This window comes from Mustela nigripes, chromosome 4, assembly GCF_022355385.1.
Source record: "Mustela nigripes isolate SB6536 chromosome 4, MUSNIG.SB6536, whole genome shotgun sequence".
Lineage (NCBI taxonomy): Eukaryota > Metazoa > Chordata > Mammalia > Carnivora > Mustelidae > Mustela > Mustela nigripes.
Genome location: NC_081560.1, coordinates 161,661,595 through 161,678,539, shown reverse-complemented (window position 1 = coordinate 161,678,539; position 16,945 = coordinate 161,661,595). Strand labels below are relative to the sequence as shown.

The 16,945-nt window shown below is 40.0% G+C and overlaps 1 protein-coding gene across 2 annotated transcripts in view; it reads left to right on the top strand.

The window, feature by feature from the left end:
- The first annotated feature begins 1,434 nt into the window (after positions 1 to 1,434).
- Positions 1,435 to 16,945, top strand: part of ARHGAP19 (Rho GTPase activating protein 19) — a 66,753-nt gene continuing 51,242 nt past the window's right edge. For both annotated transcript variants that reach the window (XM_059398256.1, XM_059398255.1), the window contains exon 1: positions 1,435 to 1,514. In XM_059398256.1, coding sequence (XP_059254239.1) covers positions 1,459 to 1,514 — 56 coding nt within the window. In that variant the 5' untranslated portion in view covers positions 1,435 to 1,458. The remainder of the gene's footprint in view (positions 1,515 to 16,945) is intronic.

Sequence of the window (16,945 nt, the reverse complement as noted above, 5' to 3'; positions counted from 1 at the left end):
ATTTTATTTTGACACCTTCTTCAAACTTTTAATATAAATTCATCGACTGAAATAATCTATTAGAACACGTGAATCAACTTTTTTTTTTTTTAAAGATTTTATTTATTTATTTGACAGAGAGAAATCACAAGTACACTGAGAGGCAGGCAGAGAGAGAGAGAGAGAGAAGGAAGCAGGCTCCCTGCTGAGCAGAGAGCCTGATGCGGGACTGGATCCCAGGACCCTGAGATCATGACCTAAGTCGAAGGCAGCGGCTTAACCCACTGAGCCACCCAGGCGCCCCGTGAATCAACTTTTATTTTGGATCCTATAATCTGAGGACTTGTTTACTCGTTTGTTCAAAAACTATTTATTGAAAAGGTTACTATGAGCCACAAGCCATGGGGAGCAAAATAGAGGTCGTCTCCACCCAAGAGTGGTAGGAAATCTAGCTGGGAACCCTCACATGAAATAAATAGTCACATAAACAACTACATAATTAAAAAAAAATTATTTATTTGACAGAGAGAGACAGCAAGAGAGGGAACACAAGCTCAAGGGAGCTGGAGAGAGAGGAGGAGGCTCCTGGCTGAGCAGGGAGCCTGATACTGGGCTTGATCCCAGGACAAGCATAATTACGACTATTTCTACCATTGAGCATTAAAGCTCATTCAGGGACAAGGTTATGGTGCTGTTCGTTCCTTGTTTCAGATCATAGAGGCAAAGCCTATGGGTTCTCTGGGTAGCCGGAAGGGCGCGTGTAGAAAGAAGCCTAAGTGACCCACCGCTAAGCTGTGTGGCTGGATGTGAGCTAAACGTGATAGTCAAGTACTTCTTGATTGCCCCGGCGTACCTACTCTTCTAGATATACTCTGTGTCCAGACAGAAAATGAATCTTACATTTTAGAGCGCTGTTCTTCTTCTTCTTTTTAAGATTTATTTATTTGACAGAGAGAGATCACAAGGAGGCAGAGAGGCAGGCAGAGAGAGAGGAGGAAGCAGGCTCCCCGCTGAGCAGAGAGCCCGATGCCGGACTGGATCCCAAGATCCTGGGATCATGACCCGAGCGGAAGGCAGAGGCTTTAACCCATTGAGCCACCCAGGAGCCCCTAGAACGTTGTTCTTAAAGTCAATTTCAGATTCGACAGTTCTGTGATTCTGAGAGTTCACATCCAGACTTAATTTGAGCGTAGGCTGGGGATTTCTGACCAGAAAGTTAAAAAAAAGTGGGTGGAATCGGAAAGTCTCATCGAAACATGAAACTACAACTCCCAGGAGCCTCGGGGCTGGGTCTGGTCCCCAACCCTTTTCCGCCCGGGCTGGGGGTGACCAATGACCGTTAGCTATTTGAATAAACCAATAATATCATGAAACTGTTTAGTCATCCAATCGCACTGAAGAGGGGGAACTCCTTAGCCAATCCAAATGCGCGGGGGCGGGGCCGGAGATAGGGGCGGTGAGAGAAGTTTGCTGACTAAGATGGCGACTGAGGCGCAGGGTGAAGGGGAGGTGCCAGCCAGTGATTCCCGCCCGAGGTGAGCCCAGTTTTTGGTCCAGCTACCTAGGAAACGAGGCCGTGGGCTGGTCGTACTTACTGACGCTTTTCCTTTGGGTCATAGTGACCCAGCGGGACGAGGCTTTCTTTTCTCCTACAGCGTTTCGCCCCTTCATGCCTGCGGTCTGGCTCAGGAGCTGAGATCCAGCGTGACCTCCTTTTGGTCCCGCGGATGCTCTTGCGAGGTCGGCCGGTAGCCAAGACTGCAGACCGACCAGTTGTGTTTGCGCAGAGACTTATTTTGGTGGTGAGGAAACTCATGTTCAGAGCTGTTAAGCGAATTCCCTAACGTCACACATTGCTGGGAGAGAGTCCTCTTAGTACATTCTAATCTGCTTCGAGGCAGTTTATTGTGTTAAAGTAGGAGCAAGGGAGTGTCCGTTAGAAGTGGATTTGAGTTCTTGGACCGATTTTACCGTGCTTTAGAATATTTAACATGAGGGGCGCCTGGGTGGCTCAGTGGGTTACGCCTCTGTCTTCTGCTCAGGTCATGATCTCAGGGTCCTGGGATTGAGTCCCGCATCGGGCTCTCTGCTCAGCAGGGAGCCTGCTTCCCTGCTTCGCTGTCTACTTGTGATCCCTGTCTGTCAAAAAAAAAAAAAAAAAACAAAACAAAACCCAAAAAACAAAAAAACAACAAAAAAAACACTATATATATATATATATATATATACATATATATATGTATATATATATATAGAATACTTATCATGAGGTCTACCCTCATAGCACATTTTTTAAGTGTGCAAGATAGTACTGTTGAGTGTAGGTACAATGTACATCGTATCTCAAGAGCTTATTCATCTTGCTTAACTAGAACTTTATGCCAATTAATTAGTAACTCCCCATTCCCTCTATTATGGCCCCTGGCAACCAGCATTCCACTCTTTCATTCTATGAATTTGGCTATTTTAGATAATCTCATGTCAGTGGATACCTCATATATGTAATTGAAATCATTTGTCTTCCTGTAACTGGCTTATGTCACTTAGCATAATGTCTGTAAGGTTCACCCATGTTGTCACCTGTTGCAGAGTTTTCTTTTAAAAGCTGAGTAATATTCCGTTCTATGTATATACCGCATTTTGCTATTGCATTTTTCTGCCATGGACATGAATAATCTTGGTGATTATTAATTGTGCCTCAGGAAACATGAGAGTGCTAGCAATTCTTTGAGATCCTGATTGCAGTACTTCTGGTTAAATACACAGAAGCAGGATTGTTAGATCATACAGTTAATTCTATTTTGATATTTTTGAGGAACCTGCTTACTATTTATCCTAGCAGTTGCATCATTTTTTGTTCCTATCAACAGTATAGAGGTTACATTTTCTTTACATCCTCACCAACACTTGTCTTTTGTTTTTGTTTTTGTTTTGATAATAGCCATCCTGACAGGTGTGAGGTAATAATAACCCACTGTGATAAGGAATGAGGCAAATAGTCCTAGCCAGAGCACCTAGGCAAGAAAAGGGATTAAAAAGGCTTCAAAATTGGAAAAGAAGAACTAAAATTGTTCCTGTTTGCAGACAACATGATCTTATATATAGTAAACCCTAAAGACTAAAGACTGTTAGAAATAATAAACACATTTTGTAAAGTTGCAAGATACAAAATCAACGTGCAAAAATCAGTTGCATTTCTGCATACTAACAATGAGCTGTCTGAAAAGGAAATTAGGAAAACAATTCCATTTACAATAGCACCAAAAAGAATAAAATACTCAGGCCAATTTTTAAACCTCTCTGTGCTTCAATTTCTTTACCTATAAATGGACATTAGATGTCTACTCTGGAGAATGTCAGGATTAAATTAGTCATCATCATCATCTTCTTCTTCTTTTTTTTTTTTTTAAGATTTTATTTATTTATTTATTTGACAGAGATCACAACTAGGCAGAGGGTAGGCAGAGAGGCAGGCAGAGAGAGAGGAGGAAGCAGGCTCCCTGCTGAGCAGAGAGTCTGATATGGGGCTCCATCCCAGGACCTTGGGATCATGACCTGAGCCGAAGGCAGAGGTTTTAACCCTCTGAGCCACCCAGGCACCCCTAGACAGTCTTTTTAAAGTGCGTAGCACTGAGCCTAGCAGGTAATAACCATTCAGTACATGATAGATTTTCTTTTTCTTGGTAGAAGTAAAGAACAGAATAGATCTGTAGTTTAGGAAATCATAATTTTTACAGGCACAGCAAAATGTAGCTTTTCCTAGAAAGAATTTCCAGGTGATCTGGCCACACTCTTGAGATCGTACATGTCTTAACTGGTTACATATAAGAGAATTTAGTAGAGTGAGCTTATTTACATTGTCTCAGTGTAAAGTGCAGACCCTTTGGTTTGGTGTCCCTTGGTACCCTCTGTCTTGAATGGGAGATTCCAAGTCTTGGGAAGCTGGGTTTATGAGGGGCCACTGGATTCCTTCCCTAGCTGGGATAGAATGTTTGAATGTGTTGATACCTTAGAGGTGCCTATAAATGATCATTTTTGCTTGGAAACTCTAGAGGTGATTGTTAAATTCGATCAGCTCATCTCTCATCCTGCTCTAAAATCTTGAATTGTGATAAGAAGATAGAACACCAAACATTATTGTATAGCAGGAGTAGTTTGAATTTCTTTCAACGATGTTGCCAAGTGAATTTAAATTTTATTTTATTTATTTATTTTTTAAAAAAGATTTATTTATTTGACAGATCACAAGTAGGCAGAGAGGCAGGCAGAGAGAGGAGGAAGCAGGCTCCCTGCTGAACAGAGAGCCCGATGCCGGACTTGATCCCAGTATCCTGGGATCGTGACCTGAGCCGAAGGCAGAGGCTTTAACCCACTGAGCCATCCAGGCGCCCCAGAATTTAAATTTTAATTGCTAGTATTAGTTATGTGATCAACAGGTATCCACAGAATCTTATCTGAATTTGAAACTCTTTTATTAATTTCATGTTGTAAAAGAGAATTTGGATTTCTGTAAGGTTTTTGAGGGCAGGACACACGTATATTTTTATTACATATTCCCAATGCTTAGTTTTGTGTAGATGGTCAATACTGAATGAATAGTAGTCCTCTCTAAGACATAAAATACTCCTTGTGGTGATAAATACCATACATATTATTTTTTTTCTCTGAAGATATTTCTAATGTTCTATTGATGGTGTGGCACCTTGTATTCATTCCATAAAGAATAACTAGCTTTCTATTTCTTCATCATTATTTTAAGCCTGTTCCTAATAATTAGCAATGCTTTAAATTTTAATCAAATTAAATAAGAAAAAGTTGCTCTGGGGGTGCTTGGGTGGCGTAGTTGGTTATGTGTCTTGGTTTCCGCTGAGGTTATGATTTCAGGGTCATGAACTTGAGTATGGCTCCATACTCAGTGTGGGGTCTGTCTGAGATTTTCTCTTCCTTTCCTTGACCTTCCTGCTTGTGTGTTCTCTCTCTCTCAAATAAGTAAATAAATTGTGTAAAAAAAAAAAATTTGCTCTGCCTGTAAAGAATTTTCTCTTTTGACCTGTTGATGGTAAACACCTTTTCCCCTTTGTTTCTGGTCTTTATCAGGTAGAATAATGCTTTAAAATTTTACTAACTTTAATTATACCTTCAAGTTACTCTTAAGTGGACAGTTCTAAGGGGGAATCCACAAATAGAAGCTATCCACTTTACCAAGAGCAATATAAAAATAGTTAAAACTTTCAAAGGCCAAAGAGAGAAAAAGCCAAAGTGGAAGGAGCCAAGATGCCCTTCAACAGATGAATGGATAAGGAAGATGTAGTCCATACACACAATGGAATATTACTCAGCCATCACAAAGAATGCATATCCAACTTTTGCCTCAACATGGATGAGACTGGAGGAGATTATGCTAAGTGGAATAAATCAAACAGAGAAAGTAAATTATTATATGGTTTCACTTATTTGTGGATCATAAGGGATAGCATGGAGGACTTTAGAAGGAAGGGAAAAATGAAGGGGGAGAAATTGGGGTAGGAGATGAATCATGAGAAGCTATGGACTCAATAACAAACTGAAAGTTTTGGAGGGAAGGGCGGTGGGGGGATGGGTGAGCCTGGTGATGAGTATAGAGGAGCACAGATTGCATGGAGCACTGGGTGTTATATGCAAGCAATGAATCATGGAACAGTACATCAAAAACTAATGTACTGTATGGTGACTAACATAATAAAAATTTTTTTAAATTAAATTAAAAATCATAAGAAAATAAAGCAGGAAGGAATTAAAGCCACCTCCCTACATAATTGGCAGTAGGGTACTTTTTGAATTGAAAAGATATATAAAGAAAGTGCTAACTATTATTAGATGAAGAGGGAAAATTGATGACAAAGAGTCACAGGCCTTTTTTTTTTTTTTAAGATTATTTATTTATTTATTTGACAGAGAGAGAGAGAAATCACAAGTAAGCAGAGATGGGGGGAAGCAGACTCCCGCTGAGCAGAGAGCCCGATTTGGGTCTCCATCTAGGACCCTGAGATCGTGACCTGAGCTGAAGGCAGAGGCCCAACCCACTGAGCCATCAAGGTGCCCTGAGTCACAGGCTATTTAACCTCAATATTCACAGGGAAAAAAGAAACCTGCTGTGAACCAGGAAAAGCAAAGGGGAATGTACAGGGTTGTAGGGAAGCAAAGCAAGCTGTGGTAGTGATAACATTTGTCATAAGTTGTCATTCTTGTGTCAGCGGTGTCAAAGTTTTGGGGCCCAAGCCTGCTTCTGGAACTTAGGAACATCAGGAAGCTTAGGAACAGACTTTTGGATGCTTGCATCCCATTTTGCAAGTGGTTTTGGAGGACTAGGGAGGTGCCTATAGATGGGAAAAGGATCTTATATTCTGCTAATTTACATACACCTTAGATATGAAATATTGGTTACTAAACATATAATTTCCTGAAGATTTTTTAAATTAAAGTGTTCTTTCTCTAATAAGACAGCAGTGTGGCCCTTCAAGAAAAGTGATAGATGGAATATTTACTGATCTTAGGAAGACTTGCCTGTTCTTACGTGCACAAGTGGGTAAACATGATTTAAAATATATGAATCCTTGGGGCGCCTGGGTGGCTCAGTGGGTTAAGCCGCTGCCTTCTGCTCAGGTCATGATCTCAGAGTCCTGGGATCGAGTCCCACATCAGGCTCTCTGCTCAGCAGGGAGCCTGCTTCCTCCTCTCTCTCTGCCTGCCTCTCTGCCTAACTTGTGATCTCTCTCTCTGTCAAATAAATAAATAAATCTTAAAAAAAAAAAATAAAATATATGAATCCAGTTTTGTATTTGTGCTGTCAAATCCTATCTGAAGGGTAATCTTGAATAGATTCTTCAGTGGTCTTTCTTGAATCTGAGTAATTTTATTTGATATTTTTATCAGTTACCTGGCTTAGAGAATTTGATCATTATACTTATAGACAGGGCCAGTGTTGGCAAAAAAAGGGGACGAAGAATAGAATTTTAAAATTCAGGCGCCTGAGTGGCTCAGTTGGTTGTGTCTGCTTTTGGCTCAGGTCATGATCCTGGGGTCTGGGATCTAGTCCTATGTCCAGCTCCCTGCTCAAGGGAAGTCTGCTGCTCTCTCTGCCTACCCCCTCCTGCTCATGCTAGATCTCTTTCTCTCAATCTCTCGCAAAAATAAATTTAAAAATCTTTGAAATTAATCCTCATAAACCAGTAAGTGGCTTACTTTTCTTTGCTTCTAACCTTTGGTAGCATTTGTGAAATTAACAAATGTTAAAGATGGAGGTTGCTGGTTGGTTGTGAGGAAGGTTATCAGAGAGTTGCAGTCTTTTTCTTGTTATCTCAAGTCGAGACCCTATTTTCTTCATTAGATGGGTTTGAGGAGACTAACTCCATTTGGGTTCACAAGAAGCCAACTGATAAATGCAAACTTGGTAATTTGCATGAAGAATATACAAGGTACGTATATGAGCTTGCTTCATTTTTTTTAAGCTTTTATTTATTTATTTGTGAGAGAGAGGGGTTGGAGGGAGGGGCAGGGGGCAGGGAGGGGTTGGAGGGAGGGGCAGAGGGACAGGGAGAAGCAGACTCCCCAATGAGTGGGGAGCCCATTTGGGGCTCAATTGGCTGATTCCAGGACCCTGAGATCACGAGCTGAGCTGAAGGCAGATGCTTAACAAACTGAGCCACCCAGGTGCCCCTTAGCTTGTCCCATTTTATCTTTGGGAGGGACATATTACAGTTGGTTAGATTATTGCTTTTTCTTTTCTTTTTTAAATCAGCATTTTCTTCCCTTTATTTATTTATTTATTTATTATTATTTTTTAAGATTTTATTTATTTATTTTAACAGAGAGAAATCACAAGTAGATGGAGAGGCAGGCAGAGAGAGAGAGAGGGAAGCAGGCTCCCTGCTGAGCAGAGAGCCCGATGCGGGGCTCGATCCCAGGACCCTGAGATCATGACCTGAGCCAAAGGCAGCGGCTTAACCCACTGAGCCACCCAGGTGCCCCCCCCTTTTTTAAAGATTTTATTTATTTATTTATTTGTTTGACAAACAGAGATCCCAAGTAGGGAGAGAGGCAGGCAGAGAGAGAGGAAGGGAAGCAGGCTCCCTGCTAAGCAGAGAGCCCCATGCGAGACTGGATTCCAGGATCCTGGGATTGTGAGCTGAGCTGAAGGCAGAGGCTTTAACCCACTGAGCCACCCAGGTGCCCCAAATCAGCATTTTCTTCTTGAAGATACTCTCTGGTTACCTTGCCTGAGCCCCCTTAACCATACTTTTATTAACCATCTTTTAGTATAGGTTGTTTCTAGAAATGCCAGAGTCCATCTCTTTTGTGCTGTTGGTTTGCTAGTTTTACTTGGTGTATCAGTCAGGGTTCAACTAGGACACAGAAATTATACAGTAATTTGAACAAAGAATCTCTAAAGATTATATAAACAGTAGATAATCACAATTAGCTTATATATATATCAAACTCATCATGCTATATACCGTAAATATCTTGCAGTTTTATTTGCTAATTATACCTTGGTTTAAAAAAAAGAATCTACTATAATCCTAAGGGCTGAAGTAGAATGTACAAGGAAGAGGTCCAGACCTTGTTTAAGGCATGGCTGTTTATCACACTGAATGGCAGAAAATTGCTGTGGTAGAATTTGTTGGAAATTAATCTTTTTTTTTTTTTTTAAAGATCTTATTTATTTATTTGACAGAGAGAAATCACAAGTAGGCAGAGAGGCAGGCAGAGAGAGAGAGGAGGAAGCAGGCTCCCTGCTGAGCAGAGAGCCCGATTCGGGACTCGATCCCAGGACCCTGAGATCATGACCTGAGCCGAAGGCAGCGGCTTAACCACTGAGCCACCCAGGCGCCCCTGTTGGAAATTAATCTTATAGAACCTACTAGAAATCCACCCTTGAGGGTACTGGGGAAAGCCGTTCATAGGGAGGTGTCTTGGAGGGAAGTTACTGGTTTATGGATGCTGCTGAGAGCTGTAGACTGCAGGAGGCTATCAAGAGATGCTGCCCTTGCTGTGGGGACTGGGTGCTGGCAGAGCTTGCCTACTGCAGGAGCTTGCCCAGCGGAGTGCCCTGGAACCAGAAAGGGAAACGTTCTTCCTCCTGCAGTGTGTCTCCAGTGTTCTTTGTTAATAATGCTCAACATTGTGCCAACTGGAGAAGGAAATGTATTTAAAGGCTCCAGCTCCATTTTTGCAGAGTAGGCAAGGATGGGTGAGAGACCTTAAATCCGTAACTGGCACATGTGGAGAATCCTCTCCCTCCAGTTCTGTGCTTCCCTTGCTGCAGCACTTCCTAAGCCTCTTATAGACAAGTATGGAAGATAGTGTGTAGGATCTGAATGGAGGAGGAGGGGCAGGAACAAGTCAGTGAGGATGAGAAAATGATTGGTAGTTAAATATGCAATGACACACTTATTTGCATGTAAATTTGTAAAAGCCTATATGCTTTCCAAATAGAATAACTGTTTCCCGGATTAAAGAACCTGGGGTAAGACTGTTAAGTTATATTTAACCTAATAACTATTGTTCATGTGTATTTTATTTTTTTGAGGCATGCTGGTATTTTAAGTACTTAGTATTACCTTATCCATCTTGGCATTTTCAAACTTGCGAAGATCCCAGAGGGTGTGTTGTTTATAGATACTTTCCTCTCTATGAAAGCAGTGTGTGTCTTTGAGCAAGCTAGTTTCACGTTTCCCTTTTTACCTGGAACTTCTGATATGTAGTTATATGAAGTTTTAGAAATTGGTGTTTGTAATGATCTATATATAATGAAATATATATAACTTCAAAAGAGTTACTGCATTTCTGCCAGGGTCTAATGTACAGTAATTTTGGGGGGGGTTTGTTCTAGGACTAGGTATTGTGGCTGAATCTTTGGAACAAGTGTAGTTTTTATAATTATCAGAGTAATACCCTTTTGTCCTGAATTTAGATTTAACATCAACGACAGTTACTTGCTATTAAAAAAAAAAAAAAAAGCTTTTATTTATTTATTAGTGAGAGAGTGCGAGCTCAAGAGCATGAGCATGGGAGGAACAGAGAGAGAGAGGTGAGAAGCCGACTCCCGGCAGAGTAGGGAGCCCAATGCTGTGCTCCAGCCGCTTGATCCTAGAACCCTGAGATCATGACCTGAGCTGAAGGCAGATGCTTAATGGACTGAGCTACTCAGCTGCACGGGATGGTTTTGCTATTTTTAAAAAGAATTTTTGAATAATGTAGAACAATGAAAATTGCTGAAATTGCTGAAATGAGTTGAGCTGAAGAACCAAAGAAAGGCTGCATGCCATATGCTGCGATTGGTGCATTTGGCTGAACAGAAGTTCACATCTGTAAGGAAAACCAAGACTGGCTTATGAAAAACTGAGAAGCGTTGGAAAAATGATACAGCAGGGAGAAGCACAGGAGATCAGACAAAAATTAAAAAAGGAGAGAGAGGGTGACTTTCTAGTAGAGGCTGCCTGCCACAGCCATGGGGCAGACTTTGGAGGCAGGGGTGAGAATGAGCCCAGCAAGAAGTGATCTCTTAGAGGGGCGCCTGGGTGGCTCAGTGAGTTAAAGCCTTTGCCTTTGCCTCCGGTCATGATACCAGGGTCCTGGGATCAAGCCCCACATCGGGCTTTCTGCTCAGTGGGGAGCCTGCTTCCCCTTCTCTCTCTGCCCACCTCTCTGCCTACTTGTGACCTCTATCTGTCAAATAAATAAATAAAATCTTAAAAAAAAAAAAAAAAAGAAGTGATCTCAGAGAACAGAGATTTCCCAAGAAGGAGGAAGGGAGGCAGAATAACCAAAACCACCAGAGGGGCTCGGCTCTATCCTAGCAGCTGACATTTTTTTTTTTTTTTTAAAGATTTTATTTATTTATTTGACAGAGATCACAACTAGGCAGAGAGGCAGGCAAAGAGAGAGAGAGGAAGGGAAGCAGGATCCCTGCTGAGCAGAGAGCGCGATGCGGGGCTGGATCCCAGGACCCTGGGATCATGACCTGAGCCGAAGGCAGAGGCTTTAACCCACTGAGCCACCCAGGCGCCCCAGCAGCTGACATTTTAAACATGGTTTTGTTAGGATTCTTTCAGCTATATGTGACAGCAACTTAAACTAGCTTAAGCAAAGAGATGCTGTTGATTGGCTCAAGAAACTGGAAAGTTCATAGGCTAGATTAAGCATGGTTAATCCCTATCGTATTTCTCAACTCAATGTCACTAGGCATCTGCCTCTTACTTTCTTAGATCTGATTTCCTGTGTATTTTCTTTTTGAAAAGCCAAGTTCTTCACCAAAGATAGCATTACTGGACCACAAGCTGCTTCAGTCTGACATTCCACAGGTTTAACAATCTTAGCATCCATCGAGAATCTTGGAGTTGAGTCTTTTTTTTTCTAGTTTGACTTTGTGGGCCTTTGCTCAATCAATGAGGAGGATAGACTGTTTCGGTTAGTTAAGCCTGGGTCTTGTGCTCACACTTGTTGCCCAGGGAGTAGGGTCAACCCACCAAACCACATCCAGTGAAAGAGGGGGAGAGGTTCTTGCCCAAAAGAAAATGGGTATGATGTTATCAGAGGAAAGAGAAGATAGATGTTGGGGATGAAAAAATAACAGATGTCCACTGCACTAATCTTAGTGACCCCCCCTGTACACCCCCATTTATTTAAGGTTATGTTTTGAAAAGGACTTGCCATTAATATATGGAGAACACATTTTACGTTTTTTAAGAAACCAGTCAAACAAAAAGGCCCCTTATTGGGATACTGGGGTGGCTCAGTGGGTTAAACTTCTGCCTTGAGCTCAAGTTATGATCCCAGGGTCCCAGGATCTAGTTCCGCATTGGGCTCCCTGCTTAGCAGGGAGCCTGCTTTCCCCCCACCCGCTGTTCCCCCTGCTTGTGCGTTCTCTCTGACAAATAAATACAAAATTTTTTTTTAAAGAAAGGGCCCCTTATTTAAGTACTTATTTATTTTTTCCACTGTCCAAACCCTACTCATCTTTAAGACCTACCTCAAATCTCAACTCCTGTATAAGGGTGAAAGTTTCTCTTCTCTTTCTGAATTTGTACATCTTTTATTGTGTGTAGCATGGATTTAGCAGTTAATGATCTTGTATTATCTTTTGTGTTGTGGTCTTTAGTTATTACTTAAAATCTTGTAGGAAAACTATCATTCTTTTCTGTAATTAAGTATAGAACTATGGTGGGCGCCTGGGTGGCTCAGTGGGTTAAGCTGCTGCCTTCGGCTCAGGTCATGATCTCAGGGTCCTGGGATTGAGTCCCGCGTCGGGCTCTCTGCTCAGCAGGGAGCCTGCTTCCCTATCTCTCTCTCTCTGCCTGCCTCTCCATCTACTTGTGATTTCTCTCTGTCAAATTAATAAATAAAAAATCTTTAAAAAAAAGTATAAAACTATGGTGATATAGTGGGGGGAAAACAATTTTATCAGATGCTCACAACTTTTGTGTTCTACCTTATAAATAATTATTCAAGTATGAAGTGGGTTAATGATAATATGTTTTATAATGGGAAATGTGTTAATGTCAAATTCATAACTATAATACTATATAAAGCCATAGCTTTTAAGATAATCAGATGAAAACATAATAAATAACAGTATCAGTTGCCAGATTAAATATATGTGATTTGTCAAGCTGAATTATTATTTTTTCTTCTTTTTCAAAGATTTTATTTATTTATTTGACAGAGAGAGGGATCACAAGTAGGCAGAAAGGCAGACAGAGAGAGAGAGGAGGAAGCAGGCTCCCCGCTGAGCAGAGCACGCGATGCGGAACTTGATCCCAGGACCCTGAGAACATGACCTGAGCCGAAGGCAGCGGCTTAACCCACTGAGCCACCCAGGCACCTGTCAAGCTGAATTATTACCTGAAAGCTAGACACCAGTGTTTTATTACTGCAAGAATGAAATAGAACCACAGAAAAATTGGTCACCTCGCTGCTGAATTTAGCTGTGCTGAAGTATTAACCCTTTGGGTTTTTTAACTAAAATATTGCTTATATACACAAGTATGGAAAAGAGATGTTTCCTTTAAAGGCATATAGATCAGTTTCAAATAAATCAAATTTCTTGATTATATTATATATAATATAATATAAAATTATATAGTGTATTATATAGCATAAAACTAAGTTCTTGGGACTCAGATTACAGAAACACAGTAATAAGGGCACCTGGGTTGGTTGAGGGTCCAACTCTTGATTTTGGCTTAGGTCATGATCTTGGGGTTGGGAGATCGAGCCCCACCTTGGGTTCCCCAGTTGGTGGAGAGTCTGTTTGAGATTCCCTCTGCCCCTCCCCTTGCTCCTGCTCAGTTACTCTCTCTCTTTCACTCTCTCTCAAAAATAAACATTTAAAAAAACCTACAATAATCTGAGCCAAACCATAACAAATAAACCTTTTCCAATTTAACAGTAAATGTCCAAGATATCACATAAAGCTATATCCACTTTAAAAATGTTCCTGATTATAGGATTCCAATTTTCTTTTTTTGTTCTTATTTTTTCCCATATAAAATTAGAATGGTTTGGTTGAGCTTTGTCCAAGTTTCTGAGATGTGTCTTAATAAAGAAGTAAAACATGATTTGACAGCTTTAAGATAATAAGTCATCTGAATAGACATAAAGTGTCTTAGCTGGGTTCTATCAGTAACAATAAAAAGAAAAATTCATGAGTGAAATATAGAATCACATAGTTATTAATATTAAATTTATAATTGCATGCAATAATGAGAGCTACATTTGCTAGATGTATTTTAATTATACCTTTTGGGAGGGAAGAAACACATTAATTTAGAAATTAACCTAAAGATACTGGGATAATATAATTAAAAAGTTCTTCACTTGTTTTGTTTTCATGCTGAATACAATTACAGGATTAAACATATACTTATATCAGTGTGTTAACGATTTTATTGACTATTTAAATACAGGGTATGTATATTAAGATTGTACAGAGGATAAAGCCTAAATTTTATTAAAGTGTAAAGTTTTTTGTTTTTAAAGATTTTATTTATTTATTTACAGACAGATCACAAGTAGGCAGAGAAGTGGGGGTGGGGTGGGGGAAGCAGGCTCCCTGCTGAGCAGAGAGCCTGAGAGCCTGATGCCTGGATCCCAGGACCCCGAGATCATGGCCTGAGCCAAAGGCAGAGGCAGCGTAAAGATTTTAACCAGCACAATACATTCTTTTTAGATGTTGAGAAATAGAAGTGTTAAAAAGATGTTAGAATGTTTAAATTAAAAAAAATATTTTTTGAAATACTTCAAAAAATTTCAAAAGTATTACATACTTGATAAAGGATTGAGACCTGAACCATAAAATCTCATATATGTATGGCTCAGTTGGTTGTGTCTGCCTTCGACTCAGGTCATGATTTTAGGGTCCTAGGATCAAGCCCCCATGTCCCCTGGCTCCCAGCTCAGCAGGGAGTCTGCTTCTCCCTCTGCACTCCCCCCTGTGCTCCTCCTCCCCATGCTCTCTCTCAAATAAATAAAATCTTAAAAAAAAAAAAAAATCTCATATATTAGAACTCCATCTTTTCAACATTACATCATCTCAACAGTTGGTATCATTTAGACTGAATGGGAATGTATATTGTGTTTCCCCAAAGTGGAGGTTGCTTAAGACTAACTACAGAGGAAAAAGTCTCATAAACACTTCCAATTTCAAAGGATTTTTAGCAGTTGCCCTAAGATTTCTTTAAAACAGTGATGCTTCAGGGCACCTGGGTGGCTCAGTGGGTTAAAGCCTCTGCCTTCGGCTCAGGTCATGATCCTGGGGTCCTGGGATTGAGCCCCGCTTCGGGCTCTCTGCTTAGCAGGGAGCCTGCTTCCTTCTCTCTGCCTTTCTCTCTGCCTACTTGTGATCTCTGTCAAATAAATAAATAAAATCTTTAAAAAAAATAGTGATGTTTCAAAGGCTAATGTGTGTGTGTGTGTATGCAAATGCAATAAAATAAAAATTGTTTCCTAATTTTCAAAGTTATCTCATTGGGCTTCCTAGGTGCTCATGTGCTAATTGTACCTGCAGCTGGCTACTTGTATCTTGGCTATCTAGAGATAGTGGGGAAAAAAAAAAGAATAAAAGCTTGGTGAATTTTAAGCTTCCGGAGACCAGCAACTAGCTTAGATTCTTGTACCTATACCTTAGAATTTCATAAAAGTACAAAGCACTCAGTAGGTCGTGGTTAGTTTGATTTTAAATGACACCTGAGTAACTGTGATTTCACATTCTTAAGTTAGTTGATGAAGAGACTTATGACTACTGACTTAGGTAATAGAAGCTCTTTTTAAGAAGTTGTGTGAGAGATGAATGTCACGTGCCAGAGCAAAAGTACTTGCTATCTCTCTTGGATAGGATGACTCTGGACTTTGGAACAAACGATTTAGACGTAGTCTTTTGGAACCTAATCTGATCATACATAGAAATACTTTGTGTATTTCTGAGGCTCGTGTCATTTAAAGTCTGTTGGGAAAGAGTCTTCTGAAGTTTGGACTATACTTTTCTGAGTGGTAAACAACTTTTAGGTAAAAGTTGTTTTAGGTAATAATAAGAGAGATACTGTATTGTCAACAAAGCATTTTATAGAAATTTCTCCAAATAGGGAATTTTGATGTTATTTTTCTCTTTTTTCTCTTTCTTTCTTTCTTTCTTTTTTTTTTTTTTAAAGATTTTGTTTGTTTATTTGGTAGAGATAGTGAGGGAGGGAACACAAGCAGGGGGAGTGGGAGAGAGAGAAGCAGGTTTCCCACTGAGCAGGGAGCCTGATGTGGGGCTTGATACCAGGACTCTAGGATCATGACCTGAGCCAAAGGCAGAAGCTTAAGGACTGAGCCACCCAGGTTCAAGATGTTATTTTTCTAATACAAATAGATACAAATAAATACAAATAAACTTTCTTATTGTACGCTTGCCTGAAGGAGAAAAATTAAGAGAGGTGATGGTAACAGAATTAACACCAATTCGGGACACCTGGGTGGCTTAGTCCGTTAAGCGGCTGCCTTCTTTCTGTTCAGGTCATGATCCTAGGGTCCTGGGATTGAGCGCCACATCGGGCTCCCTCTCCCTCCGCCTGCCTCTCTGCCTACTTGTGCTCTCTCTCTATGTCTCTATCAAATAAATAAATACAATTTTAAAAAGAAAAAAGAACTAATACCAATTCTCTTGACACCCAAAAGGATAAAGATTGACAAGTAAATAGATAACAATAAATTTGTGTTATTGATACTTGGAGGAAGTATAATTCACTTTCTTGACTGAGGACATTGTGTTGTCATTCCATAGGACAAAATCTTAGGTCAGGTTTCCAAAAAATGTTAAGGTTAAGAAGATAAGCCATCAATAATACATTTTATGTTAATAAAATAATTTAAGAAAAGATAAGCAATCAGGAATTCTTTAATTTCTAACTAGTTTAATTCAGATTAAGTTGCCTTGAAATTAAGTACTTTGAAATGAGTTTGAGATCAAATATAGGGGTCAGATATGCTTTTGCAGACTTTTGGAGTCTAAATTAGAGATAAGATATCCTAATTACAAAACCGTGGACAACTACTCAAAGGGCAGCCCTTAGAATGTAAATGTTTCAAAACTTTTGTATAAGAAATTGGGTATAATTTCCAGAAATCTTGTGATACTAATCAACCTTGAACTGTTTCTGTTACTTAGAAATTCTACCAGCTTTTGCACATGGGACCTGTTTTATCCTTTCTCTCTATATACAACTTTCATGATAACAGTTTAAATTTTATATATATGTGTGTGTGTATATATATATATATATATATATATATATATATATGACATATTTAGAAAAAGGAAGAATAATAACTTCTTTAATATTTATATGTATTTTTATTAACAGCTCTCCCAGAAAGCAACACAATGAAAGCCATGTTTCAGAGCCAGAGGGTTGAAAAAGTAGTAAGAGAGTGCATACTTCTCTTAGGG